The sequence below is a fragment of the Acanthaster planci genome, linkage group LG18 (assembly GCF_054643075.1).
Source record: "Acanthaster planci isolate LZ-2023a linkage group LG18, COTS_SCS, whole genome shotgun sequence".
Classification (NCBI taxonomy): Eukaryota; Metazoa; Echinodermata; class Asteroidea; order Valvatida; family Acanthasteridae; genus Acanthaster; species Acanthaster planci.
The window spans coordinates 292,853-320,458 of NC_141794.1; the positions used below are offsets into that span (position 1 = coordinate 292,853).

The window sequence follows — 27,606 nt, forward strand, 5'->3', positions numbered from 1 at the left end:
GTATCTTGTAATGTCAAACGAATTTAAACATGGCCGCTGATTGTAAACATTCCTTCATTGTCCTGTGGTCCTGTCACTAAAGACTGAAGTGTCAGTCGTTGGGTCACGATCGCAGTGTTGCCCTCCCCAAAACAAGTGATTGCATCTAACGTTCAAGTCAGGGGTAAATGATGGATGCGAAAGGTAAGTTATTTGTACTTTCTGAACCGTAAACTGGAAATCTTAGCAATTAGGACCTAGGTTAAAAGTACATGTTATTGTTACTAGTATTAGCAATGGAGCTACAGTATAGGCCTAGGCCTATAGTCATGATAGTACTTTTTTTAGTAGGGGCCTACTGTTTGTTTGCTACTTCTAGGCATGTGACAATTTTTCTTCAAGTGAGTCAGATTTAGATGTAGTATATTCAGAAAGATAGGTTTTAAAATCTCAAAAGCAATGTTATGGGATGTTGGGTTGTGATTTTTAAAGGATTTTAAACAGGCGTATTTTGTGCCTCTGTATTTGTATTGAATAACATAGGAATCTTCTGAAAAAACTGATCCGCAATCCTTGCTTTGCATTATGCATCACTTTCTCTGATCATAAGCCATTCTACATACCGTTAGAAAGCAAATTTCCATAAAATAAAAGCAAACTCTAAAGTATTTTTTGATCAGTTGTTCATTTCTTCAGTTCTTGTAGGCAACAACATCATGAGCATAACACAAACATTGCAAGCCAGTGACATGCAAGCATATTTCAACACGCGCAGCGCCGCCCTAAATCACGGCAAGATGGTGTGCACAGTGCCCTTGCACTACATGGGACTGAACACCCTGTCGTCCGATTAAAAAACACGCCTTCGAAGGTTCAGAATTTGCGCAAATTACTGGTACACCCACTTACACTGCTCAAGAGTTATGTTTCACAATGATTCACCTTAAAATGAAAACACTTTGTTACAAACCAGGATTAATTGGGCGGAATTTCGAGCTCAAACTTTAGCGGCACTGTAATGACACTTCCTGGAAGTCGATCAGAAAATTTCGAAAACGAATGTGTACTTTGTGTTTTTCTCATTACATTTTCATTAATTTGTCCACCAAACTCCTCACAACAGCCAACCAGCAGCACAAAATCCGGACACACCTTCCGCAGGCAGAAAATCGGGCTGACACTTGTGTGGGCACCTTTCGGAGGTCGCGTGCATGTTTGGGCATACATGTATCCTCTACTTCGAGAACTTGAAGTCACTAACTCCGTGATACTCAGTGTGCCTTTGAGGCAAGAAGGTTTATATGGCGTCATAAAGCTATGGGGTTTTGGAATCAAGTTTTTGTGGTGAAATGGTTTGCAGGCCTAAAAAAGCTATTAAACCAAATTTTCCCTTGTCAGCAAATCTGCTTGATCTATACCTGCTGAGAAGGGGATAATAGTAGTTTCAGAGCACGAGGGCATGTAGGGAGAGCATGAGGGCATGTAGGGAGGGCATGAGGGCATGTAGGGAGGGCATGAGGGCATGTAGGGAGAGCACGAGGGCATGTAGGGAGGGCATGAGGGCATGTAGGGAGAGCACGAGGGCATGTAGGGAGGGCATGAGGGCATGTAGGGAGAGCACGAGGGCATGTAGGGAGAGCATGAGGGCATGTAGGGAGAGCACGAGGGCACGTAGGGAGAGCATGAGGGCATGTAGGGAGAGCACGAGGGCATGTAGGGAGAGCACGAGGGCATGTAGGGAGAGCACGAGGGCATGTAGGGAGAGCACGAGGGCATGTAGGGAGAGCACGAGGGCATGTAGGGAGAGCACGAGGGCATGTAGGGAGAGCACGAGGGCATGTAGGGAGAGGACGAGGGGATGTAGGGAGAGCACGAGGGCATGTAGGGAGAGCACGAGGGCATGTAGGGAGAGCACGAGGGCATGTAGGGAGAGCACGAGGGCATGTAGGGAGAGCATGAGGGCATGTAGGGAGAGCACGAGGGCATGTAGGGAGAGCACGAGGGCATGTAGGGAGAGCACGAGGGCATGTAGGGAGAGCATGAGGGCATGTAGGGAGAGCATGAGGGCATGTAGGGAGAGCATGAGGGCATGTAGGGAGAGCATGAGGGCATGTAGGGAGAGCATGAGGGCATGTAGGGAGATGCTGAAATGAGTGAGGATGCTGTTTACAAATTACAGTGTTTATTTGGGAATTCGTTTTCTTTAATAAAAACTCTGGTTAACAGTGGTAAACGGCTTTTGGCTCTAGCTCCTTTTTCTAATTCATTCTGAATTCAAATAAAATTTGAAGTTGCAAGTGAAGCCAGCGTTTAATTTATTGAAGTAAGGTATGAATAAGAACAATTGTGTGAAAGTATCATGAATTTTAGACTTTTCAGTCAAAATCTACATTAATTTTTGTGTAAGCAAATCTCAAAATATTGTTGCTTTAAACTTAACATTCCCGAATGCTACAAATTACTACTTAGTAGTAAAATGTAGTACTCAGCCCTGTCGCTTATAACAGGACATGACATTATTATTCTCTGAAGCCATAAAATACAATAGAGAAGACAATGTACCATACAGCGTGTGGCACTATGAATGCATGGTTTCATTGTTCTCTGTATGAGTAACAATGGAATAAACCTAGCCAGAAGTAGTAATTTGTAGTGCTAGGTCCTTCAGGCACAGAGTATTTTGTAGTACTGAATACTCTAAGCCAAACAACGCCGGTACTGTTAGGGTCAAAGCAATATTTCTTTGCTCAGAGTCTGATGGAATCCAAACTTATAGCAGAATGTTTCTTATGACATCCTCTCTAAGATCACCTCAGAAAGAAGCAGGAAACTAATAGTTGGAAATTTATGAGCCTACCTGTATCTAACCTAGATGAGCAACATTCTGACATGCCTGAACTAGCATGACTAGGCCCTACTTTCATGACTTTGAAAACTCAAAGTCACATGGAGTCATAAGTTGATGGGTTTTTGAATTGAACTTTTGAGGTGAATGATCCAGGAACTTGAACTCCACTTTTTCAATAAATTTGCCCATGAGAGCAAACTTGAGGTACCAGTAGCTCTTGAAAATGCTCGTACATGAGATTCGGACCATAAGACCAAATAGTTTGAAAAACCTTTTATTTTTACCCACCAATTTCTTGTTTCCATCTGACGGTGATCGTTTATCACCCTGCACAGGCATTGGGCTGGAAGTGGCCAAACCTGCTCCGCATTTCAGTTCGACAATTTTCAACGGGGGATTTCTAAGGTCTTGCATTCTGTCACAGCTAGCTACCCAGAATTGTGCAGTGAAACAATATGCCACCCCCTTCCTTTTAAATGTACCTTCACCAATCATAGTTTTTACTTTTGAATCTTTCCAGGAAAGGTGAAGAAGAAATCACGAAAGCTGCCTAAGAGCGAAGATGATGATGAAGGATCTCCATGTAAGTGAAGACTTAAAAATCAAGGGTGCCAGGCCTTACTCTTTATCCCAAGGCACCTTTATCTTGCTGTGGGCGTTCCAAGGCAATGCTTCCCCCTCCCCTGGAAAAATCTGAGAATGACAGAGGAAAGGGGTGGAGGAATGAAGAAAGGGATAAAAATCATCAACTTGCATGAATATACAGGTAAACTCCAAATGAAAGAATACACTCAGGGTGAGAACAATCGGGAAATACAAGTGGAACAAAGTTAGAGTTTGGAATAATGGAGACTGGTCAACAATGAAATAATTGCAGTCACAGTTATTGATTGACCTGTTCAATATTATTTTACAGCTCCTCAGTCTGACCAGAACCCAACGAATGAAGCCAGCTTTGATAAACTGCTTCGTGCAGCCATGAAACAAACTACAGAGTAAGACAGAGTGCACCTTTACCTTAATTAATGAACTCCCTTAAAGACTACACAAACCAGCTAGTTGTGAGGACTATGCACCTGTAGAACACCAGATGTTGTGAGGGCCTAGCACATTGCTGATGCACGTCAAAGTCCCCACATTCAGCCCAAATTTTCCTATCCAAAGAACTACTATGCAAAGAAACTGTCCCATTTTTACAATATTGGCCTTCCTACACTGGCATTAATAGAGTCCTACATGTACATTTGACCCGAGTGCTGCAGTGTAAATGCACCAAAACTACTGAAACACGATATCTGCTCATCATAAATACATGTAACTGCTGTAAAGAAAGTTTTTGGTCTTCTTATACTTCACTTTTGCAAGATTTCAATTTTTCTCTTTAGTGAGAAAGGAAAATCGGGGAAGAAAAAAGGAAAGAGAACCAAGTCTGAGACAACAGATGCTATGGTAAGTTTTCCTTGACCCCTTAATTGCTAGGCTCCACTCAGTATCCAGACACCTTTCCTTTCATTCTTTCTGCTCTTACTTCTGCTCAGTTAGGCGCTATTTGCATTTACAATGAGCTAATGCACAAATTTAACAAACCTGTCACTTTCCCTGGATGTTTGGCACTTTAGCATAGTACTGTTTAATATTGCCATTGATTGCACGTACATGTTGTCTTCCTTTTAGCTTGAGTCATTGAAACAAGGTGCTGATCTCCGCAAGGATACTGACCCATCTGAAGATCCATCCATTCTGGCGAACACTTACGATGGCAGTGACAGCCCTCGTTTCCACAAGAACTTGACAAATGAGAAGGGCCGTAAGCCCCCACCCAAAAAGGGGATGGAGAACAAAGGCTTTATTGATGATGAAGACAAAGATGCCCAGGCAGACAGTCCTAAGAAAACAAAGAAGAAGAAGAAGAAAGCTGACGCAAGTGACATTATGGACAGGTGGGCTCTCAGTGTTGAATAGTCTCCTAAAATAAAATCTTGAATCTTACGCAAGTCACAGGACCGTTGCTCACATCTTGATGTTGCTCTGACTTGGTACATACATATTTTGATTTTTCTACTAGTCGCTTTTACAGTTGCAAAGTGGCTTGTCTCTTCAAGGATAACATGCCAAGCCTTCCAATAGAAATGTGAACATGTTGGTCAAAGAAAATTGATGGAAAAATGTCCTGTGTGCTTTGCAGTGGCCCTTTAACAATGCAGGAACTTGAGGACACACCCAAAAAGGTACGGAGGAAAAAGAAATTGGCTACCCAGCAGGAGAATGACAAAGACAGTGAGAAAACAGAGCAGCAGCAAACAGGAGATGAGGCAGATGGTGGGGATCTAGGAAAAGAGATCACAGAGGAAGGAATTGAAGAAAATGAGAAAGCAGCTGGAAAGAAGAAGAAAAAGAAGACAGGTGGGTTCTCATAATCGATCGTTTTCAAGAACTAAACTGAAGGGTCTTTCAACATTTCTGACCTTATGTATGATTTTGTTTGAAAGAAAACAAGGTTTTCACAAAGCATATTCTGCTGATAGTCTTCGCTCCTCACAAGAGCAAAACAAGTTTTGCAGAAAACTCTATACTGGCCAGAACAATTCATGTATAAAAAAGTACACCATGAAATTAAATATATTTAAAATCTTAATTACTTCTGCCAATTTTAAGTCTGCCATAGAAAAATCTGGACAGTCTGTTTGTTCACGGAACTCATTCCCCAAATGTGTTTCACGCTAAGTTAATTAGTTTAGGGAGTGGTTTACTTGAAAGTATATCATTGAAGACATGTATGTTAGATAACAGTAAAGACCTTGGTTGTGAAACAGTCCCAAACTCTCTTCTTATGAGAGTAATAAGGAAGCCAGTTCTTTAAATCAGCAGTTGATTATCTATCTACAGCATCCAAAGATGACAAACCCGATGCTGATGAGAACGAAGGGGCCAAAGACAATAAGAAAAAGACTAAGAAGAAACGCAAGAGGCAGCCGAAGGATGATGGTCGAGTGTTTGGGGTGAACGTCCATCGTAGTGACCGGCTCAAGACTGACCTTTACATTGCTCATCCACTGGTCAGAGTTCACATCATCGACATGGACACTGGCACATACTTCAAGAAATCTAAACTGTATGTTAGAATCTCAATCATGGGACAAGGAAGCAAAATAAAATTTCAAGCCAGAATTTTGATATCTAACGAATGGAAATGTATGTAGCTGTGATTCTGCCAATCCTAGGAGCCATAAGGTTACAACAAAAAAAAGTGGAAGAAGGTTGCATTTTAGTTCTGAGCTACCTTTTGAGGTCTTGGAATTACTAAACACCGTTTTAATTCTTGTTCCTTTCCCACAGGGATCGTGCTGTGACATCATATTATGAGAATCAAAATGACAAAGTGGATTACATCTTACCAGTACTGACTCAACCCTTTGACTTTAAGAAGAGGAAGTAAGTCAGAAGAAATCCAAGTACCAGATATTCTTAACAACCTTAGTTTCAACCACAGGTCTGCCAAAAGCAGTTTGGCAGTAGGCTTTCTTACCACATTTCTTCTGGAATTCCAGGTGTTTTCATTTTCATTAATTGCACAGCGAGCACTAATCCAAGGTGATTTGTTGCTTTTGTTTTGTTTTGGTTTTTTTGCCTTGCAATTCCTGGTATTTGGTAAATTATGAAGATTGACATGTTACTTTGAGCACGTAAGTTTTTTTAGAATTTATAATTCTGATGGTAGTGGAACAGGAGGTATGTGACCTAGTGGTTAGGGTTTGTAGCTTCTGATTATAGGGTCAGGGGTTCGAATCCAACTGGTAGCAGCATGTTGTGATCTTGGGCGCAAGTCACTTTAGCCCTATGTGCCTCTCTCCACCCAGGAGTAAATGGGTACCTGTGAGGGCAGGCACGGTTGTTTAGCCTTTTGCGCCGAAATGGCAAAACCGGGCTGGTGTACTCCCCAGGGAGCTGAGATGGTTTCAGGAATGTTCAGATGAGCCCAATGTGCAGTGAGCCCAATGTGCAGGGATAATGATAATACAGCGCCTCAGAAGAGTGTGCTAGATAGAGGGCGCTTTCTAAGTGCTTGTTATTATTGTTATTACTATTAACAGTTTAGTTTTTTATCATTAATCTCCCATCTTCAGGTCCATCATACCCTGCTGGGATGAGCAAATCATCTTCGACGAGAGCTATAACTACCTTATCCAATCAGACGAATCTGCGCCAAAGGCCATCGTATTTTTTGAGGTTTGTGTGTTAAACGACTCGTTCTGAGTTTAATCGTGGTGTTTCTGAGTTGAGAAGAGGTAAATTGAGACAAGACTTTAGCCTTTGTTGAATAGACCCCTCGTAGCTGGTTCTCGGTAATAGTTCCTTTAACATGGCAAGGAACCACTGAAAAACGTGGCGCAATCCCTCTATTGAGAAGAGATATAGAGGGATAAGATTAGGGTGCGGCACAGTCAAATCTTAGAATCTGTATATTTTGTTTCATTTCTGTGATAGATCCTTGATTTTGTCAGCATGAACATCACTTCTACCAAATCCAAGATGCTGAAAGGAGAAGGAGGATGGCACCGAATAGCTTGGGCATTTCTCAAGGTCAGGTCATATGAAAAAAATTCTCAGTACTTTATCACCGTTAATCTGTTGCGACAGTTCTGATGAAAGCCGTCATAACTGACTTTGACTTTGTGTTTGCTTGTTTTTCTTCAGGTTGTTGGTGCTAATGGCATCCCCAACACTGATAAGAAAGTCCGGCTTCAGTTGTTCTACCCTCCATTCAGTTATAAGGGAAAACCAGGACAACTTGACGTAAGAACACTATAAAACCTGGCTTTTTGCTCACCAAACCTTTCCAAGAAGTTGTTTATATCCTGCTTCATAAAAGGGGTATTTGAAAACTGTTTCTTTTGAAAGGGAAAACAAAGTGGACGTTAAGGTTTTTGGAGAGGTGGAAATTATAGTAATTATTAATTACAGGTGTACCAGTGGTGGCAGAATATTAGTCGGCAGCCCTATCCATCTACCCTGTATGTGACAGTTAAAGCAGTCAAGACACCAGACAAGGTTGAACCTGCTGTCAGGTCACTGTATGCCACACAGGAGGTAAAAAATGCATAGTGTTTACTTTGATATGGCTATGTTTAAATTAATTGTCTATGGCTAGGAGTAATACATGTATCAGTGGAAATCAGCTGTAGTCGCAAGCCAGTGGCAACCATTAGTGTATGTTTTACAGCTGTAACCGTAGCTTTTAGACATAGTCTTTCCTGTTCCTATTGGTTGTGTGCCTTAGGTGTACAGTGCACTATGTGGTCCACCCGTAAGAGTGGGTGCATAGCATTTGTCAATGCGTTGGTTTACTTCCTGCACTGCACATGAACGCTGCACCACCAAGGGTCATCTTTACCCTTGCTCTGTCTTTGACATTACTTAGCAAGATTTGCATCAACAGCATGAATGGAACTATCTTTGGGATCGTTAGCACAGTATTGAACTTTTTTTAACAGGAACAAGGAAGGATGTCATTCAGTGATTTGAAGAAATCCATCAACTGGGGTACGAAGCAGGCAATGGGGTAAGGAGAATTGTCTCTCTGCTGAGCCAAAATAATAGAAAACAAAATCAGTTACTAAACAAACTTTTTGTGTAATCTGTGTTACTAGTGATCAATTTTCTTCCCTTTTGTTTCTTTAACGAGAGAATTGGATGAAGATTTCCCACATATGAAAATGGAGTTTTACTAATTTTATCCGTTTCCCAAGTTTTTTGCTGTTTTTTACCCCACCCCTTCCCAAAAAGCAAACAAATTGTATAACTAGCAAATCAATTTGGAGCGTGCATGCTTAAAGAACATTCAGTAGCAAGAACACTGAAAGGACTTTTGTTTGTTTTTATCTCGCCTTTAGTAAAGAAAAACCTCTCACCAACTGGACTCGCCTTCCAGGTCAGATGTGTCGCATCCCAAACAAACTGAGTTTGGCCTTAGCTGGAGACAAGAAAGGATGCTTTGTCCTGAAATTTTCACCCAGCGGCAGGTTAGAAAAACGTATCACTTTGAAAAACCATTTCTTACCTGAGGAGCTCAAGATAACATAACATTAATTTGGTAGACTGGCTTTACTGCTTAGAACTTTGAATGTTACTCTTCTCCTACTGGGTTAGACGCTTTGTTTTAGTAATTACTTCTTGTCTCTTATTCGTGAAGGTTTCTTGCCTGTGGATGCAAAGACAGAGAAGGTTACCCAGTCTTGGTTTATGAGGTAAATCAGCGCATTTTGAAAACCAGTTTGATATAAAGGCTCTTGTAATTCCAAGACTGAAAAAGCTGGATAGTATTCTGAACTTGAATCTTTTCATTATGATCAGATTCCCTCTGGGCGATTCAAATGCCAATTTCCTGGACACTACAGCCTGATCTATGACATCAGTTGGGCAGCTAACGACAACGAGATCTTGACGGCCTCGTCCGATGGTACAGCTCGTATCTGGAACCTAGAAACTCCAGACAGTGCAGCTGAGAAAGTCTTCCCTCACCCAGCTTTTGTCTATACAGCCAAATTCCATCCCCAAGCTGACCATCTAGTGGTCAGTGGAGGCTATGATCATGTGGTCCGAGTGTGGAGCAAGAAGAATGACAGTCAAACAGCAGAGGTAAAAGCAAATCTAAAGATTACTACTTAAGTTTGAGGTACAGTTGGAGGCCATAAATCTCTGTGGGAATATTAAAGAGAGGTTTCGTTAGAATGTCAAGTTCTTTGCAGAGCAACACATGCTCAAAGAAATCTCATTGTCAAAGACTTCGCTCCTGAAAGTGAGAAAAACTCCAGAAGCTGATTCAGTGGGGACTTGAACTTCTAACCATTTTGTTTCTAGTGTAGATGTCTTCACCACTTGAACTTTGGCCTCAGTTGAGCAAGCTCTGGTCAGTTCCAGTTTGATAGCAGATTACATTATGGCTAGTATTTACAAGTTGGTGAACTCTACGTTCCACATTGTGTGCAGCTTCTTCAAGAGCTAGATGGGCACAAAGGCTTTGTCAACTGCCTCTGCTTTTCACGGGATGGCAAAACCATGTTCTCCGGCGACAGTGTCGGTGTCATCATCAAGTGGAATGCAGCTGTCATGGCCAAAGCTGCGACCTCAGGTAGGTAATGACCTCTGTGTGACCCTGGTCATGACTTCAGGTAGGTAATGACCTCTGTGTGACCCTGATCATGTCCTGGTAGTAAAGAATGCAGCATACTCCTGGAATAAAGCCCTTTTATTTTGATATGAAATGATGTTTTCTAACTACCTGCAGATCCTAAGACCTAAATCTCATCAGTGCTTCAGAATAACGTGATAGAGGGAATGTTGAGGGAGTGAGAATGGCTGAAAATGATGGTTTATCAACCATTTGTAATGTTGTAGCAGTTAGGTTGTTTTTCCTCATGATAAAATTTTCTAGCTAGAATTCTTCCAATTGAATTTAGATTTTAAGATTAAAAAGAGTTTTGACTCTCATAACGTTGCTGTGTAAGTACATCAGTGTGGTTCAAAAGCCAGAGAAAACTAGAAGTAATTTCTTCAATCAAGTTTGGATTCAAAGATAAAGCTTGACCAATCTAGCCATGTTGTCACGTAGACCGTCAAGTGAAATTTGGATCAACCAGTGACTCATTGGAGAGCACAGGTGCAAGACCAAAGGAACTTGAACAAAAACTCACCGGGATATTGAAGCAGAGAGGTACAGATAATGTCTTGCTTTATGCTTGATCAAAAGCCCACCAAAGGAATCTGTTATATGTGCCAAGAGCCAAGAAACATTGTAGAATTGTTTCTTTCCTTCACCCGCGTTTAAGTCAGTCATTAAAGTTTGAACAGTTTGCGAAGTGTCTTTGTAGCTGGCTGAGCAAAATGCAAGAAGTAGTTATTAGCAATCATATGCTGGTGTAGAATGCACAATTTTCTTTTATTTTTTCTGAGAGCATCAGTTTCATTGTTTTTCAGTGTCAAAATACTTAGGCTGACCAAACTTGTACCCATCAAGGGTAATTCCAGAAATTAGGGGTCCAAAAGTGTGACATTTGCGTGTCTCTGTTACATCTGACCTTTGTTATTTTACCTGGAAATATCACCGGAATTGATTTCAAACTGGAATCAGTCTAAGTAGCGCACCTTATGAAGCAAAAGCTTGCCAATGGGAGACAGACATAGGGCAGCAGACATACCAGTCCTTCACAGTATTGAGTGTGCTCAGAACTATGCCCGCCTGCTCAGAACAACGCGTGCATGCTGAGTAAAACAATCCGGTATGTTTGTCACCACCATGCGTCTCAAAGTCTCCCATTGGCTGATGAGGTCAGGAGCAGGACACGTGTTTCTATGGGAACTAGCTAGCCAATAGCTTTCATATGGACACATGGTCATTTTCAAACACGGCCATAATTCTCTGATGACACAGTCCACGTGGCCTTCACTCAGACTTTTTCTACCAAGCTGCACGGCATCTTTTATCACTTATGCATTAGAGTCCATTTACATTTAAGGGTCTTGTATTAGATTTTGATTTTGAATTCTTGTAGTGTCATTCAGCCAAGGTAAGGATGATGGAACTCTCCTATAGATCTCTCCCTCTGGACACCATCTTTGTAGGAAATTGCAACTGTGTATATAACACCAACAGGTGCGTGTCTGCGCATTGGGCAAAATGTTCCAAAGTCAAGCTCGTGCTGATCCAAATATGCTCGAAATATGGCGCAGCTGATGCACATCACAAAAATTGAAGAGCAAAATGCTGATGCACGTGGCAATCTGTAGAAAGTGACGTCCTTAGAGAGAGACCTATTATGTTCTGGAGTAACAGGAACCAATCACTTTGTGTTTGTTAGCTATACAGGAAGATAGTGGTGTTAGGTGTGCATGTTTGCCTTGCCAACATTTTATAACGTTTGGGCTTTATGACTTCATCAGTAATATACCATGTGCAGTTGAATGTTGCTTTACATTATATAAGCTGAATATAGGCATTGTGCAAAAGAATGACTTCACGGCATGACACATAATACTGAAATCTAGAAAGCAATGTCTATCATGCACCCACCCTCGTGGTAGGAATTGTGATTTTTTTGGACTAGGTGTCATTAAAATCAAGTGTGCCATGTACACGTACTTGCAGACCATTGCATTCCTGTTATATACCCCTGCTGTGCTGTGTGAACCATGATACAGTGTGCCATTTATAGATGTTCACTTAAAAAAAGCCAAAAGTTTCTTGGTTGAGCTCTGTTCTAGACAGTTGCATGCAGTTCCAGTGGCTGCTAAAAATGACTTAAGGGCTTATGAAAATCAGTGGCTAATGGCTGGAGTAATTTCTCATAGATGTATGTGTAACTGGTAGCCATAGCCAGTTCTGTTGGACATAGCCTGTGTCTTTGTGTTCACAAGGTAGTATAATGTGTTTGAGCTCATTGAACTGATGAGTTTATTTTCCAATCTGGTCAGGTGCTCCAGACAGGTGGTCAGTGGAGAAGGTCATCAATGAGAAGGAGCTGGAGGGAGTGACCATCAACTCTCTAGAGGTCCATCCTAGTGGACGCAGACTGCTCATCCATGGACGAGACAACAATCTCCGAATGATGGACCTTAGATTGTAAGCAAGGATCTAAGCAAATTCAGATCCAAATAAAGAGAAAATTTACAATTTCTCTTTTTCAGTATACCATTGGAAATAAGGATGACAAAGGACAGGTTGAATTCATTTCATAATTTCAGTTTTTAATTCTTGTTTTTTCAAAAGGTTCACGGTCATGCAGCGTTATCTAGGTGCTTTGAATTTTCGTGAGCATGTCAGAAGCACCATGACTGAATGTGGATCCTTTGTCATCTCAGGCAGTGAGGATCAACAAGCTTATGTCTGGAATACTGACACAGGCAAGTACCAGCCAAGATCAAATATTCTCACATGGAAATCTTGGACTTTACATGAGCCTACAGGCTGGCAGGCTCAATCTGCTTTTTAAAAAAATCTCAAGTCTTAGTTGAATTTAACGTTTTTCATCATTTCCATCTGTAACAAACTTCACAAATTGGTAAAATAATGAGAGTAAGAACTATCAACAGAAAACAAGATGTATTTGTACACATTTTGTTCTGTTTGTCTACAGGGGACCAAATAGCTGTATACTCCAACCTAGGCTACAAATACCCAGTAATGGCCGTAACTTACCACCCCTATGAACACATGGTTGCATTCTGTTCCCGGGGTGAGGGCCATCCTATCAAGGTCTACGTTTACGACGCCAAAGGTGGGTGACGAAATGGTAACAATTCATTATTATCCTGAGACCATTTTACCCTAAATCTAAACAAAATACTGACCTATTGTTAATAGAAGTAGCTTTACTGACTACCATTTGAACCAACTTCATATAAAAATTGTGTTGTATGCAAAGTTTGATTGTAAAGAATCTTTCACCAGTTGTTTGTAGAAGACTGCTTAGACTTCGTCTACTGCATCTGCCAAGCCTGGACTCTAAAGCCGTCTTGCACGTACACAGCTCCATTCATTAGATTTTCAAATAGCTAGCTGACATGATGTTTTTTATAATAATACTTGATAGTGGCAACGGGCTACTTGAGCTGGACCAAGAGAGGGCGCCATTGTTTTAGGAACGGAGGCTCCTTTGGTCAGAACTAAAGCTGGTTCAAGAACGACTAGGAAATACATGCGTCAGGGTCGCATCGCTACTAACAAAATGAACCTTCCTGACCAACACAGCTCTTTTCAACTGATGAGTGGGTGCTTCTGCTCAAGGTGTATAATGAAGTCAACTTTCTGGTCTTTATTTCTAACCCTAGTTGCCCGGCTAGATTTGGGTCTCAAGTCAGCCTCAGGTGCCAAGGAGAAAGAGGAAGTAGGACCTGGTGTTGCTAAGGCAGAGGAGAGTCTCTTGAATCTGCTGGAGGCCAAGAGAGACCTCAAGGATGAACTGGACACAACAAAGACATTGCGAATGGAACGCGTTAAAGCCAAACTTGCTACAGTCATGGTACACTGCTTGACGTGTGTTTCTTGCAATGGTTTAGCAGTTTGGTTGAGGGTTTTTGGCCCGTTTAAGAGCAAGCTTAGTCACTTACTATTGCCATTCCTGAAATTTTTGTTGCTTTCATGGGTTGTTCATAGATCAGTTCCCTGATGACCATTGAACATGAAAGATTTAAAATTAATACAAGAAGTTTGTTTTTGCCACTGAATTTGTTCATGTAGAAATATTGTTTTAGCTGCAAGTATTTTTTGTCTAACATTTTCTTGTGCTTTTTCCATGAATAGTAAGAAAATGTCGATTGAAAGATTTTTGGATACAGTTTTTTCATTGTTTTAGCTGCAAGTCTTTTTTGGCCAACATTTTCTCGTGCTTTTTCCATGAATAGTGAAAAAATGTCCATTGAAAGATTTTTGGATACAGTTTTTTCATTCTTCCGTCCCATGTTGAAATTCCTCATAAAATGTTAAAGTTACAAGTACATTCCATGAGCCTCCTCATTTAGTCTAGCTAGTTGCTGCTTTTTACGTTGTTACAGTAAATTGTTTTCTTTGCTTGCTGTTGGCTTTATTTCAAGATTTTTCATGTGTGCTGTTATTTTGCAATCTGCCTTTTCTTTGCATGTTTTGTCTTTGTTGCTGATTGCTGTTATGCCACCCATCTGCATTGATTGGACGTCCTACATCCTGTTCTGGTATTTTTCATTCATTATGGGCCTGGATTTTAGGCTTTCAAGAAACTGGCTAAGGTAAAACCTATTCACATCCTGCCCATCACTGAGCCAGTTTGGTTTAATTAGGAGTTAGTTTAAAGTCTCTTTATTCAACCATCCCAAATTGTGTTATATAATACCTTCTGTTCTTACTGATTCTTACACTGTGCCAAACTTGTTCAAAGCTTCATTGGTATGTTACATTTGCTGATTTTTTCAGATGCCTGTTCCCCTTTTAGAAAGACTGCCAATCTTGGCAATATTTGACCGTCTGTCAAAAAATATCAAAAGAAATGCTTGCTCGAGACATTGATTAAAGAATACAAAATGTGTTTAAGGGTAACACCTCTGTATTTGGTTATTGATGATTTGTAAATTAATCTTGCTTTAGGGTAATCAGGAAAATGCCCAAGAGCAGCAGTTACAGCAAAGTATGCTGGGTAATTCCTTTGTTCTCCCACCTGGGGGTGCTACTCCTATGCAGCAAACGTTAAGCACCTGGGGATCTACCTTTGATGCTTCCATGTTCAAACCGCAGGTATGTCATTCTTGGCTGTTGTTTTGCCAGAGGGGAAATTGCATCTTCTTTATGTCATTGTTAAGTCCACTGGCTATTCTGTGTTTTTACTGATGGAAGTTATTGAACCATTTGCATACATATAACTTACTGATTATTGATGGACCTTGATTGATGCATCTTGAGTTGGTAAAAGTTTAGTACAGACTAGTTCTCATTCACATGATCGTACACCTTGTGGGAAAATCATTTCTTTTTAAATCTTACGAGTGGGAGCAGAGTGTTAGGAAGTTTAGAATGGATGAATGTGGTGTGACACATATGCATGACACCTGTAGGTAACATTGTCATTTGACAATTGTTATGCATGTGGCACTGCTGTTTGTCTGTGACAACTGACACTGTTAATATACTGTCATTATGCATGTGTCACAAAACTGTCATGCTACACTATTGTTGCATGTATGACAGCCATGCAGTCGCATATGTGACAATATTTTAGTGCTGTTAAAAACAAGTTACAAAACTTTGCAGCACAGAAAACAGGCAACTGTGGGATTGATTGAAGGTGTGGAAGTTGGAAGGTTAAAATGCACACTGTCTAATGTCAGGACATCTTTCCCTCCATTGCCAAGTAATGAATTTAGCCATGTGATGAAATTTAACATTTAAAATTTAGTTGTGAGGTTTGCTCTAGTTAGGTTGACAAAGACATTTTTATGGAAACCCTTTGCATGTGGTTTTTAAAAAATTGAATTAGCATGGTTTTTGAATGAAAATTTTGAGGGTGTAAAATTTTTCAGCAAGGGGCAGAATTTGCTTATCTATGTTTGCAAGAGTTTACATTTGTTGTAGAAAGGATGTAAGATCTTAATTTCAGAAATGCTGGACTTTCCTGGGTAGGATGCTAATGTCATGTTGCTTGCTGGTATGTATGTGTGTTGTTTAGCTGACCATGTCTTATCAGAATCAACTAGTGGGCCCACAGACGCCCACACCAACACCTGCACAGCTTGATTCGCCTGGTGTGGTATGTATGAACAAATAAAAGGTCTACATTCCACAAAATTGCACCTGTAATTGCACCTGCTGTGAACTAATGTTTTTGGGCGGTTTCAAACACACTTAAAATCTGGTTGTTAATTGCGTACATTGTCATATTGCTTCTTTAATTTGATTTGTTTTGTCTTTTCACAATTGATTTTTTCTCCCAACAGTGTTTACATGTTGCACTTTATTTGGTTTTTCATTTGATGTTGAATGATATTCTATTTCCTATTTTGTTTTGAAGTATTTGTTACCGAGAAATTGTGCAACTCGTATGGAGAAACTTGTTTGTAAACCTAAAATCTTTACTCTGGCCATACGTGTGCTTAGATGAGAGCGAAGATTTCTTGCAACTTTGTGATTTTCAAACTCAAATTCGAATTCATCCCAAGAAAACAAAAGCTGTTGCAAACATTCATGTGTGTCTCCTTTTATCAATTCTCAAGATGAGAGATTTTGTAGCCAAGGTTCTGTGTAAACATCCCCCACCTGTACTAACTTCCAGAGTTTGATGGACTTGTGTTTTTTTTTTTCTTTCTTTGGACTAATCTCATGAATGCACTGCTAATGATTTTAAAGATCCTGTCAGAAGGTCATTTCCTTGTTTTTATTCCCCACAATCCCACTAGCTTGGGTTGTTCGATTACCCCCATTGTTGGCATGTGAATTTCTTTATAAACTTGCCAAACATCTTATGACAATGCTGGCTGTTGCTTTAAAGGCATGTGTATGGCATTAATGAAACAAGATTACATTTCTGCAGCTAAAAGCTTTGAAAGTGAACAAGTAAGCTAGAAACTCACCAAAGGGAGACAGGCTTCTGTCGTAGCCAAATCTTTCAACCATATTTTCTCTCATGACTGACATGTTGTGAAATCATGTTGATACAGGTTTTGTTTGGGTACACTGCTCAGCATGCCCGAGGCCAACTAATTGGAATTACTACCCAAGACTGAATATTTGTTCCTAAGAGTGTTAACATGAATTCACCCAATCCTTAGTAATTATTTCTTCGATAACTAAAACGTATTGAGCTGAACTGCCAGTTATGCATTAATCTAATAACAGGTATTGATTGTATGGAGCTATGATCAGTATGTGTATAGCACACACAGATTGGTTAGACACAAATATTTTGATTCAGGAGAAAAAGGTCATTGGCTAGTGTACCATTTAATGTACATTGCTTACTGTTCTCACCCATAAAAGTGAACGCTTACATTTTTTTGCTTAGCACTTATTCCTATTAGGAGCTTACAGGAAATGGTGCCACTTTATAGATTTAATCTAGCATTTTATTGTACCTTGTTCTCGAATTTCAGAGTTCTTTCCTGGCAAATCAGTCCGTGCGGGGAGTACGGAGTTTAGGATTAAGTATGGGTGGGACAGGATGGACTCCACCCAGAGCTTACTTCCCACGAGCGTCCACACCTAGCATTGCCCTACAAGCAGTAAGTGTTGGTGACTTAATCACACAAACCAACATTCCCAAAGATTGTTGAGTTTTGCTCTTGCGAATAATGTGTTTAATGATTCAGACACCAATGGTCCCAGTTCTGAATTTGAGACGTTGGATGCTCTCTCATAAACCCTACAGACCAGGGGAGGAACAGCTACCTTCACCTTCAACACACCCTCCTCTCAAAAGAATCGAACCAACCTGCGTCGTGTGGTGGCGCTCTATGACTACACTGCTCAGCGATCTGACGAGTTAAACCTGCGTCAAGGAGACTGGATCTCAGTGCTTCACGAAGACAATGAGAACTGGTGGATGGGTCAGCTGGAGAACGGACAACAGGGTTACTTCCCTGCTAACTATGTGGCTGATGAATGTAAGAAGGGGGCGGGGAAGATATTGGGATGGGGGGGATGACAGGCTCATGATGAATATGTAACAGATCATTGTAAGGATGGGGTGAGTGGGGGGAGGGGCTCAGTTAAGAAGGTAGGGGGTGGATAGGAATTGGTCATATTACTGCTGTATTGGTTAGACAAGACTTCATTGCCAAACCATTTGCACTAGACTTTCACCCACGCCTAGCCGTGACCTGAAGGGAACAGTTAAACGCCTTCCATTTAGATTCAACTTGTTTCTGTGAGGGGAAATATCCTGCACATCTATGACTTATACCACAATGGTAAAATGATTTTATTGTTATTTAATAATTTAACATTATTTTTTGTGCAATTTCTGTGAAGGAGATGACCATGAGGTTGAAGCACTGTTGTTACAGAGGTTGATTTTTATTAATTAGCAAGATACATCCTTTTTACTCTGTGATTCTCAAATGTTTACTGCCGATTATAGAACACTTTATCCAGAAAGGATTGTGTCCTACTGATAGCTAACGTTTGCCCATGCAATTCTGGGAGCAGACTTCCTCATGAGACTCAGAATTACAGAAGAAACATTTGGCATTTGCTTTGTGTTCTTTGGTCTGTGGATGGACAGATTTTGAAGAGGAACAGGAAGTCAAATATCTTGGGGAAATTCCCGGTAGTACCGGGGCAGAAGAGACCGACTCAGCTAGTACTACACCACGCAGGAGGGGCAAGACAAAATTCAAAAAGGACGGGTCAAAGGTCAGTTACTACAGTTACTACAGTTTCATCGAAAGTGTATTTTGGTATATTTGGGATTTTTCTAACCATCAGTTTTTTATTGGTATTTATTGCTTTGATAATGTACTCTAGTGGACCTAGTCGCTGCCGGCTTATGTGACCATCAGTAGTTGTATTGATATTGACTTGGTTATAATACAAAAACTACATTAGTATTACCTGTGCTGCCAAAACATGTTTTTGGGTGACAACAGGAATTCTTGAAGTTATTTTATTGTATTTTGTCTCCTACAGATGACAGCAGTTGTCACTAAAAGCGGTGAACTTAAGATCTTGTCAGCTGCAGAGGACAGTGATCTAGACATCACACCAGCTACAAGGTAAAAGATTTTAATGTTTTATTTCTTGTCAGAAAGCACTGAGCATGCAGTGGTAGCAACATTTTGTCAGGTAGGCCAATAATCATTTTACAGTTTACGTAACAAAACTCTCATGAAAATTTCTTCAACAGTCAGAGGAGAAGGAAGAAGAAAACCCTATCCCGAGAGCTTGCAGTGGATCTTAGCCGCAATGGGAGCGATATTGCAGATGAAGACACCACACCTCGCAGGCAGCGAACCAGGACAAGGACATCAAGTGCCCAGAGACGTCTAGCGTCCTCCTTTGACACTGTGGATGTTGGCATTCCACCAAGATCTCACAAGAAACGCTCCAAGACTGTGGATGACACAGTGTTGTCAAATGAGGACCTAGCAGGGAGTTCCAGAACAACATCACGCCTCAGCAAGACAATGTCACAGGAAGAACTTTTAGCTGGATCTGAGGACGTTAAACAGAGGACTCCAAAACCTCGCAAAAAGCACTCCAAGACAGCTGGCAACACTCTACTATCAAGCGAAGAACAAAACTCCAAAACAAATCCTAAAATTTCTAAGACATTATCAAGGGAGCAACTTCTGAGCGGATCTGAGGACATTGAACCAAGGACACCAAAACCTCGCAAGAAGCGCTCAAAGACTTCAGAGGAGGCAACTCTGTCCAATGGCAACACCGTTGGGAGTTCCAGGAAACCAGAGCTTAAGTCAGCTTCCCAAGATGGGTATCTGAGTGGGTCCCAAGAAGAGGTGGAACCAAGGACACCAAAGGAGAAAGGTGGAAAGAGGAAACAGAAGATGAACCACACTGAGAGGACAGTTTAACATGCTTGCAAGTGCTCACGCTTCTTGGATACCTGTGGTGCTGGCTTTAAATGGTATTGCAGAGCAAACAGTCTTCACCAAAAAAGATGTCCCTTCAAGAGATCTACTAGCTTACACTGCATACCTTAGATCCCAAACCCAATCCCAGGCCACAGTAATTTGCACATACATGTAAATGTTGAATGTAAACATTGGTTACGCTTGAAGTATAGAAAGCACTGCAATATGTCAGGTGAGTGAGGTTTTTATATTGCATATGTGAATACTGTACAGTTTCTTGAAACAAAGCTTTTTCTTTATTTATTGATTGATAACCTGAATCGTGAGTTTACCTCGGCCAGTGTACAGAAGTTTTGTGAGTATTGAGTTGTGTCATTTCTTCAGTCATTTTTTTCAATTTTGCATTTGCTTGGCGGAAAGCTTTAATGAGGCTGTCAACACATATTCTAAAGATATTCCTCCAGCAATAAATAGGACAAATTAAGATTTTCAGGAATCCAGCATGTCTCGGCAAAGAATTTCAAAATTACAACTTAGAAAATAACAACAATCTGTTGTCTTTTTATTGCAATGTTTTATTACACCTTGTATATCAACGACGAACAAACCTGTAAATAAAAGGTTTTGCAATGCTCAGTCCAGTATACTGTGCGGTGCATTGCATTGCATGCAGTACTTTTTAAACACAAGATATCCGTCCACCTTAAGTAGGGTTGACCTTTATGGTTTTCTTTCCTTGCCATAGAAAATTTCAATTACCCAGCATTTTACATAAGTTAACGTCTATTGTGCTTGTTTATCTTTGATCATAAGAGCTCAGGAGCTACTGGTGCCATTTTTTTAAAGTGCGGCTGTGCGGCGATGTAATTTCTACATCAACAATGAAAACTTCTTGTGCTCCTATTTTTAAAGCAGCAGTCTTTTAGCTTGACTTTCTTTACACTCTCCATGTCTTTTGATACTAAAGAAATGCCCGTCTTACCAGTGGCTCTTAAATGCTTGTAATACTTCCAAAAATTGCAAGTAGACACCGTTGAATTATTTGAATTCGGGTGTGTTATGAGTGTTTTATGAACTTGGTTTATGGCCAAAAAGCTGGGCCTTGGTCCAGTGTATTTGAGCAGAGAAGTCGTTACACACTTGCCTAGTTCATGCAAAACGGCTTTTATATTTCATGCAACATTTAGCAACATTTACACAACAAATACATCTGCCATATTGGATTTAATATGAAAATTATTCTCAACAATCCCTCAAGAGATGTAGTTTTCTGGAAACTGATTTTTGACAGTTGAGCTTTTACAAGCTGTTTCAGGACCAGATTCCATGGAGGAAAATGAACAGAATTCAAATCTTCATTTGCATTCACAACAAAACTGACGTTGTAAATTTTATACAATTGTATTTGCTGAGAATAACGTAAATGTACTTGAATTTTTAATCATTGTACTGCCTTATGACACATTTTAAAATTTCACTTTTTATTTAAAGCAAATTATAAAAATTCATGTTTCTCATAACATCTTATCTATTTTAGTTTGTCACCTTGTTTGTTGCTTTTTTTGACAATACTGTTAGCCTTGTTTGCAGATGGCAAATGGCATGTTTCATAAGTTGAAGAATGTTCCTGTTGACCGTTAACTTTGCAAGTTGCAAAATCTCAACACATACAAACACGAAATTAAGGAAGAATGTTGGAAATTATTTAAAAAATGTCAGATGCATCATTAAAAAAAGCTGTTTACGTCACAGATATACATAAATAAATATCGTCTTGAGAAGGCACACATTAAAGTTCTGACAATCAAACAAGCTTAATTATTGAATTCTTCAATAACAAAATGCACAGAATTATTTCATATATTTCCTCTGCATCAAGCATTTCTCTGAATACAAAACCTTGCAAAAGGCAAACGGTGTTAAATTTGTTAACTTGGACGGATTAGGGAACTCACCACTGGCTGAATTGTTTCAATGCCCAAATATATGGCTGCATTGCATATATCATACAGAGTATAGCCAGCTTCTATTTGAAGAAACATCCTGCCGCCTGCTCTGAATGTTCTCATTTTATTGGTCCTATTCCCAACATTGCTTTAAAAACCTAGTTTCTGAAACTCAGAAAAGCTGCGTGTTGCCTCCAACATGAATTCAGAATTCTAAATGACATCAAACTGGGCACCAGATAACTGGAATCCAAATTTGTGAAAGGAATTTTCTCATTAAGTGGAGCAATCCTCACAGCACTTGAAAATATTCAAACTTTCCAATTACGTTCTTTTGATTAAAGTCACCTTAATCAGAATGTGCCAAACGTCACACATTCACAAACAGTCCCTCCTTACAATGGCTTGCAGGCAGGTGTTGCATATCTTGACAACCTGATGCAGACAGGCCTCTCCTGTTCAAAGCAAGATGCTTGAAGGCACTATGTGATTTCCATTCATACTAGGATGTACTTTGCTGTTGGCCAGATCAAGACCTGATGCATCTGGGTAGCTGAAATGCCTTGACTCGTGAATCATTGCTCTGTCAAAAAAGTTCAGCAAAATGCTACTGATAATTGTGTTAAGTTAGCTCTCTGTCTACGTATGCATTGTTAATGTTAAGCACGTTTTTTTCTGTTTCAAAACATCTTAAGCACATTTTCACTGATGTGCACCTAAAGAACTAACCAATAAATGTCAAGAAAGAAAAGAATGAACATAAAAACTTCTGCAAACAAAACTTAAATGAAACGGAACGACTGACTGGACAGACCGAACTGCTTAAATTTTTGATGACATTTCTTACAACCTTTTACCTTGCTGAGCGTTCCAAGTCACTATGGCTTTTCTTCAGTACTCCTGGTGCTACAATCTGTCGGACAGGCACCGTCGAATCCCCCTTCAGCTTGGAGGCAGAATTTGGTAAACTTTGAGACTTAGCCAAGACTGCCTCAAATCTCTTCTTGCCTCCAACCATACTAGGCATGATGTAGATATTCTTCAGACCACTCTGCTTGGATTTGGAGCTTTTGGGTGGCATGACAGGGGGTAATTCCCTACCTGGTTTTTTTTATAATGAAGATAAAAGACGGTCCTTAAGAGGAAAGTGTAAACTGTGATTAATGTCCTTTTTCAGGTATTTAACATTTGAAAATCTACATAATTTTCACAAATCTGTCCAGTTGGAACATCATAAATTACGTGTGGTGCTTTTCTGACAAATTCCAGTGTAGCCATTTTGGATAAGTGAGATAAAATACAAGGTTTATAGGATTAACACAAAACACAATGGGCATCGTTACACCCTATCAACAGTCTGGCCTACCTGATCCAGCAATAGGTAATGGTGGTGCCATCCCATCTAGTTCTGGCCTCATCTGCTCAACCTCTTCTCGTTGTTTTCTCTTAGCTTCTCTTGCTTCTTTCCAACTCATCAGGAAAGCCTTCTCTGTCTGGTTAATCTCTTTTCCATCTAAGACAGCTGGGGAAAAATTAATGAGAAGCACTAAAAATTCAATGGCTATTTCAATATTAAATGAAATGTCACATTTGAGAATAAAAATCTGATAAGTGATGCTTGAAACCTACTACTCAAATGAGTTGAGTGTACTGCTTAATAAACCATACCCAAGCTATGCTAGGCAGCGTGATATTGATAAGAGAATAAAATGTACTTGGCCAGTCTTAATTAAGCGTGCATTTAACACCGGCTAAGGAGAACAGACGCGACTAGTGGCTGAGCCGCAGGTGAGGACATTCTTAGCGTTTGTTTTCCTCAGCGAGGTCTTAAACATTAGTTTAAGATCAACCAAGCACTTAATTATTTCCATTCATAAACACCTTTTTAGTCTGAGAGTCAAAAGAAGTCCATATATGATGGATTTCCAGCGATTTTGTTCTGAATTTTACTTTCATTTTCCCAAACGCCCCCGTCCATTTTATGGAATATTCCTTGTGAAAATTGTCCAATTGGTGTGCGTATAGCAAGCCGCATGCACATAGACTCTTGACCAATCAGAATTGATTAAACTGTCTTGTACCCAGCTTCCAGCTCGTGATTTATGCAGCGGGCATCATCAAATGTAATACACGGTCAAGTTGCACATTGTTGAATAAGGAGACTGAGGTAGTTATGAATGTCTTAATCATACATCAGCAATCAGGATTAGGATATAACTGTCCTGTTTTCAACTCACCCAATGTTCCACTCATTACGATGACCCTGTCCCTATATTTGGCTTTTTGACTTAATGGATTTCCTGCCAGTTCCAGCCTCCAGAGGTGTGGCCAGCAGCTCAAGACGCTGCCCAATGTCTTGAGATCTCGGAGTTTATTATCACTGCATAGGAACTGGGAGAGTTTCTGAAGGAGGCGCAGGTCTGTGATGTCATCTAAATTGTTGCCGGAGACATTTAAGACTTGCAGACAAATCTAAAAGGTAACAATTCATGTGCATGATTGTAAATGCTTTTAGCGTTAAACATGTAGCTTCTCTATGACTACATGTATGCCACTGCCTCAGTGAATTATGGTTGCTACAAGTAGTTTAGTAGTATTATTTTCCATACAATTTCTTTCTTTGCCATTTTCCTTCCTCAGGCTCCATGCTTGCCAAAGGAAATTTTAAAAAGTTCGAAGAACTGTCTAACTATTAGAGAAGTTTGATGATCTTACCGAGAGTGAGGCAAGAGATCGTGGGTCAAAGAGCAGCTTTTCTCCCTTGGGTATTCTCTGATGTTCCAAGTGCAGTTCCTTCAACTGTTCAAGTTTCTCAAAACCTTCAACTACTGTTATACAGTTGCCCCCTAGGTACCTGTTTATGGAACAAGAAACGTACATGCGTGTTGTCCAGCAACAGAAAAATCTCTCTGAATAAATTCATCCTTTATTTATGCAAGAATGGTAACCAGATGTTTTTTACTCTCTTGGGAAAAATGTTTAACTGGCAGCAACCCAAACAAGTACGAGAAGAATGAGTCAACTTACAGTTTGGCAAGTTTCTGAAGTGGTGATAGCCTCTCGATTTGTCGGATTTGGTTGTTTTGTAGATAAAGATGAGTCAAATTGGCAGCAAAGCCCAGGTTGGGAATCTGAGCGATGCTGTTGTCATAGAGATACAGCACAGAGAGATTCCGACACTGCGATAGGTCATCCTGCAAACATGAATATGCGAAAATGCCATTAGCTTCTATTCGTACAGTGATGAATTTCAAAGCTAGCCAAAATACAGTGATAAGACAAAACACTGAAGATCAAAACACTAATCCTAATTGGGTTCTCTCGAGGTAGCCTGCCAAAGCAATAAAATATAATGAACTTTGACCACTGATGTGTTCTGTCAAATTCAGCTGCGTTCATACGTGTTAAAACAGTAACAGTTTTTAAAATTAAAATTTGAATGAGTCTCTGGGTTTTTTTTGTTCTGTAACCTTTAAACCTTGCAGGTACAGTCAATGTGAGCAGTTCACTGGGAAATGCCATTTGAAATTTTGACATTACAGGTCTATTCCTATCATGTCAGGAATTGCCCTGAAATCTCAACAATTAACTTTGATGAGCTTTGGCCACTGCATGCTTTCAAAATTTCAAACACAATTTTCCAACGCCTGGACTAATCTTGGCTGCACACTGCATCCAAGGTGCAACTTTGTCCATTCATTTATTTAGTTACCTAGAAACCAAGACCCCAATTGCATTCAAACTAACTGCCATGACCGGTTTATTGCACTGCTGATGATAAGCAGAATAACAAATACCCACATAGAACTTTGTGTAAATATTTGTACAACCTGTTACTGTTTACACTGAAACCTTTTAGTAAGTATGTAACAAAAGCCACCACCATTGAAAGAAGTGTGGACACCATGAAAAGGAGTAAAGACAAAGTTAGACTAGTGTTTACTGAGCTCGATGTTTTTTTGTATCAGAGATTAAGTTTCTAACTACATATATAAGGTGTACAGAGTTGTAATGTTTCAAGTTCCTGAAAGCTTCTTAAATGTGTCAATTTTTTTTACAAATTTGTCAGCTTTTCAATGGTTTTAGAATTTGATTAAATTTCTGTTTTCTCTCGCAAACTTCTGAACGAAAATTTCATTTGCACATCAAGCCAAGTTTTTATCACTGGCCTGAAAGAGAAAGTTCAATTTTGTATTTATCAGTGTATTTAGTCTTATCTCAAGATTTCATTCTTGCTAAAATGTCCCATTAAGACTACCAAAAAAGCTGATTTTTATTAACTCCAAAAAGGATTGAACAAAATACAATTTCACTCATGATATGACTGCATTTTGGAAAAGTAGTTGTGACTTACTATTTCATCAATGTTCTTCTCAGCAAAGGATAAGTGGGTCAACTTCTTCAGATACTGCTGAAGGTTCTCCTCTCTCTTCTTCCTTGTGCTGCTCGACATCCGAGCAATCAAATCGACAGTTAACTTTACCATGTTGTCAGGATACTGGTTCAATCTGATCCGTGCTAATGTTTGAATTCAACTTGATCAACCAGGCATTTTCCAATAGAAGATACACATCCACTCCAACGTGATCAGAGACACGGTTTGAGGTAAAAATGAAGAAGTTAATGGACTAGCATCCCTTGTCTCTTGGATCCGTCACTCATTTTGGCAACCGTAGTCTAGGTGACTTGACCGTACACACACTTAAATTAGCCTGTCCACTGTAGGTGTTCACTCCTGAATCTGAAGAAGAAAATCATGTGATCAGTTCTGTTGATTACCATTATTTTCTGAAATTTTCTAACATTTTCTAAAATAACTAGGCCTACTGGTAGCCTTAGGCCTAAATGATAAAACAGAATCTTTCACAACCGTGAATCTGAATTATTGACAAACCCTGCAAATCAACATCAACTAGGGTTAGGCCTAGGGTGTAATTACTACAAAAAGACTGAGCAATCCCACGTATTAACCAATCATGCCTTAAATTTAGTACTCTGCCATGTCTGCACCAGTGTAGTGTAGTGTTTCTAGTGTAGTCACCAACTTTGCAATCATGACCGTCATGACTTGATGTCATGACTGTAGTTTTGACACTAAACATCGTGCACTAGGCCTACACTGTTCACATGGTTATGCATCACTGGTGCCTTGAAAAGCTGTTCATTGTTAATGTTATTTTTATTTAGTTACATAGAATGCACAAAAATTTACTGGAGCATATGATCCTAGTGATAGGCCTCCCCTCGCTCTAACTCCAACTCCATTTCATCATCGACAAAACATAAAGAAGGAATCATGCATAGTTACAGGGCGGCCCTAGGCCTAAAAAATGTTAAGGCATCATGCATGGCGAATAGTGACAAGGCCTAGGCATATCAATGTCTGATGTTAGTTACGCTGCCTTTTTCTGAGTTTAAATTATTCAGGTCCACATCGTGCAACAAGTTAGCACAATTATGAATTAACGACGAAAGATCTCCGAGTCCTCAGATTACCTTTTAATTTTACCTCTGATGCAACAGGTAGCTGGTATGCAAAACGTAAATTTTTAAAATCTTCCTGTCCATAAATACACATGCATCTTCGGTGCTCGTTAAAATTTCACAGCACCTGCACCGTGTTAATAGCATATACGCACATTGCACGTCGCTGTGTTACGCCGGTGAACTGTCACGTGATACAATGTCAACGTTGCTACGGAAATAGCCATTTCTTCTTAATTGTCGTATAAGTACAGATATTTGAACAAAATACCTCTTCGTACACACTATTTCATCTTGAATTAC

The 27,606-nt window shown here is 40.0% G+C and overlaps 2 protein-coding genes across 7 annotated transcripts; one reads left to right on the forward strand and one right to left on the reverse strand.

Moving 5' to 3' along the window:
• On the forward strand, positions 1-23,447 carry ahi1 (Abelson helper integration site 1). 6 transcript variants are annotated; one of them, XM_087148530.1, is made up of 30 exons: positions 1-183; positions 3,348-3,410; positions 3,744-3,822; positions 4,213-4,276; positions 4,502-4,767; positions 5,013-5,230; positions 5,696-5,939; positions 6,164-6,259; positions 6,952-7,054; positions 7,313-7,408; positions 7,523-7,621; positions 7,790-7,915; positions 8,320-8,387; positions 8,719-8,847; positions 9,018-9,072; positions 9,179-9,463; positions 9,815-9,956; positions 10,437-10,538; positions 12,296-12,443; positions 12,591-12,724; positions 12,958-13,098; positions 13,652-13,842; positions 14,564-14,584; positions 14,940-15,086; positions 16,015-16,095; positions 17,435-17,563; positions 17,710-17,944; positions 18,565-18,695; positions 18,969-19,054; positions 19,186-23,447. In XM_087148530.1, the coding sequence occupies exons 1-30, from the start codon at positions 168-170 to the stop codon at positions 19,871-19,873; spliced, it is 4,383 nt and encodes a 1,460-aa protein (XP_087004656.1). In that variant the 5' UTR covers positions 1-167; the 3' UTR covers positions 19,874-23,447. The 6 variants fall into 6 exon arrangements, with proteins under 6 accessions (XP_087004656.1, XP_022089428.2, XP_087004658.1 ...); XM_022233736.2 differs by having other exon boundaries at positions 2-183; positions 5,714-5,939; XM_087148532.1 differs by lacking the exon at positions 16,015-16,095 and having other exon boundaries at positions 2-183.
• ppp1r42 (protein phosphatase 1 regulatory subunit 42) lies at positions 20,428-27,510 on the reverse strand. The gene is made up of 8 exons (XM_022233776.2): positions 27,316-27,510; positions 26,174-26,560; positions 24,847-25,013; positions 24,535-24,673; positions 24,057-24,291; positions 23,186-23,341; positions 22,677-22,920; positions 20,428-22,402 (listed from the first exon to the last, which is right to left on the reverse strand). The coding sequence occupies exons 2-8, from the start codon at positions 26,303-26,305 to the stop codon at positions 22,279-22,281; spliced, it is 1,197 nt and encodes a 398-aa protein (XP_022089468.1). The 5' UTR covers positions 26,306-26,560; positions 27,316-27,510; the 3' UTR covers positions 20,428-22,278.
• Between the last annotated feature and the right edge of the window lie 96 nt (positions 27,511-27,606).

Coding starts and splice junctions, on each gene's coding strand:
- ppp1r42 (XM_022233776.2), bottom strand. CDS start 26,305: ATGGTAAAGTTAACTGTCGATTTGATTGCTCGGATGTCGAGCAGCACA. Junction 25,014..26,173: donor AGAAGAACATTGATGAAATA/GTAAGTCACAAC, acceptor TCATGTTTGCAG/GATGACCTATCGCAGTGTCG. Junction 24,292..24,534: donor GATCTCTTGCCTCACTCTCG/GTAAGATCATCA, acceptor GTTACCTTTTAG/ATTTGTCTGCAAGTCTTAAA.
- ahi1 (XM_087148530.1), top strand. Junction 7,055..7,312: donor AGGCCATCGTATTTTTTGAG/GTTTGTGTGTTA, acceptor TTTCTGTGATAG/ATCCTTGATTTTGTCAGCAT. Junction 16,096..17,434: donor AGCTTGATTCGCCTGGTGTG/GTATGTATGAAC, acceptor CTCGAATTTCAG/AGTTCTTTCCTGGCAAATCA.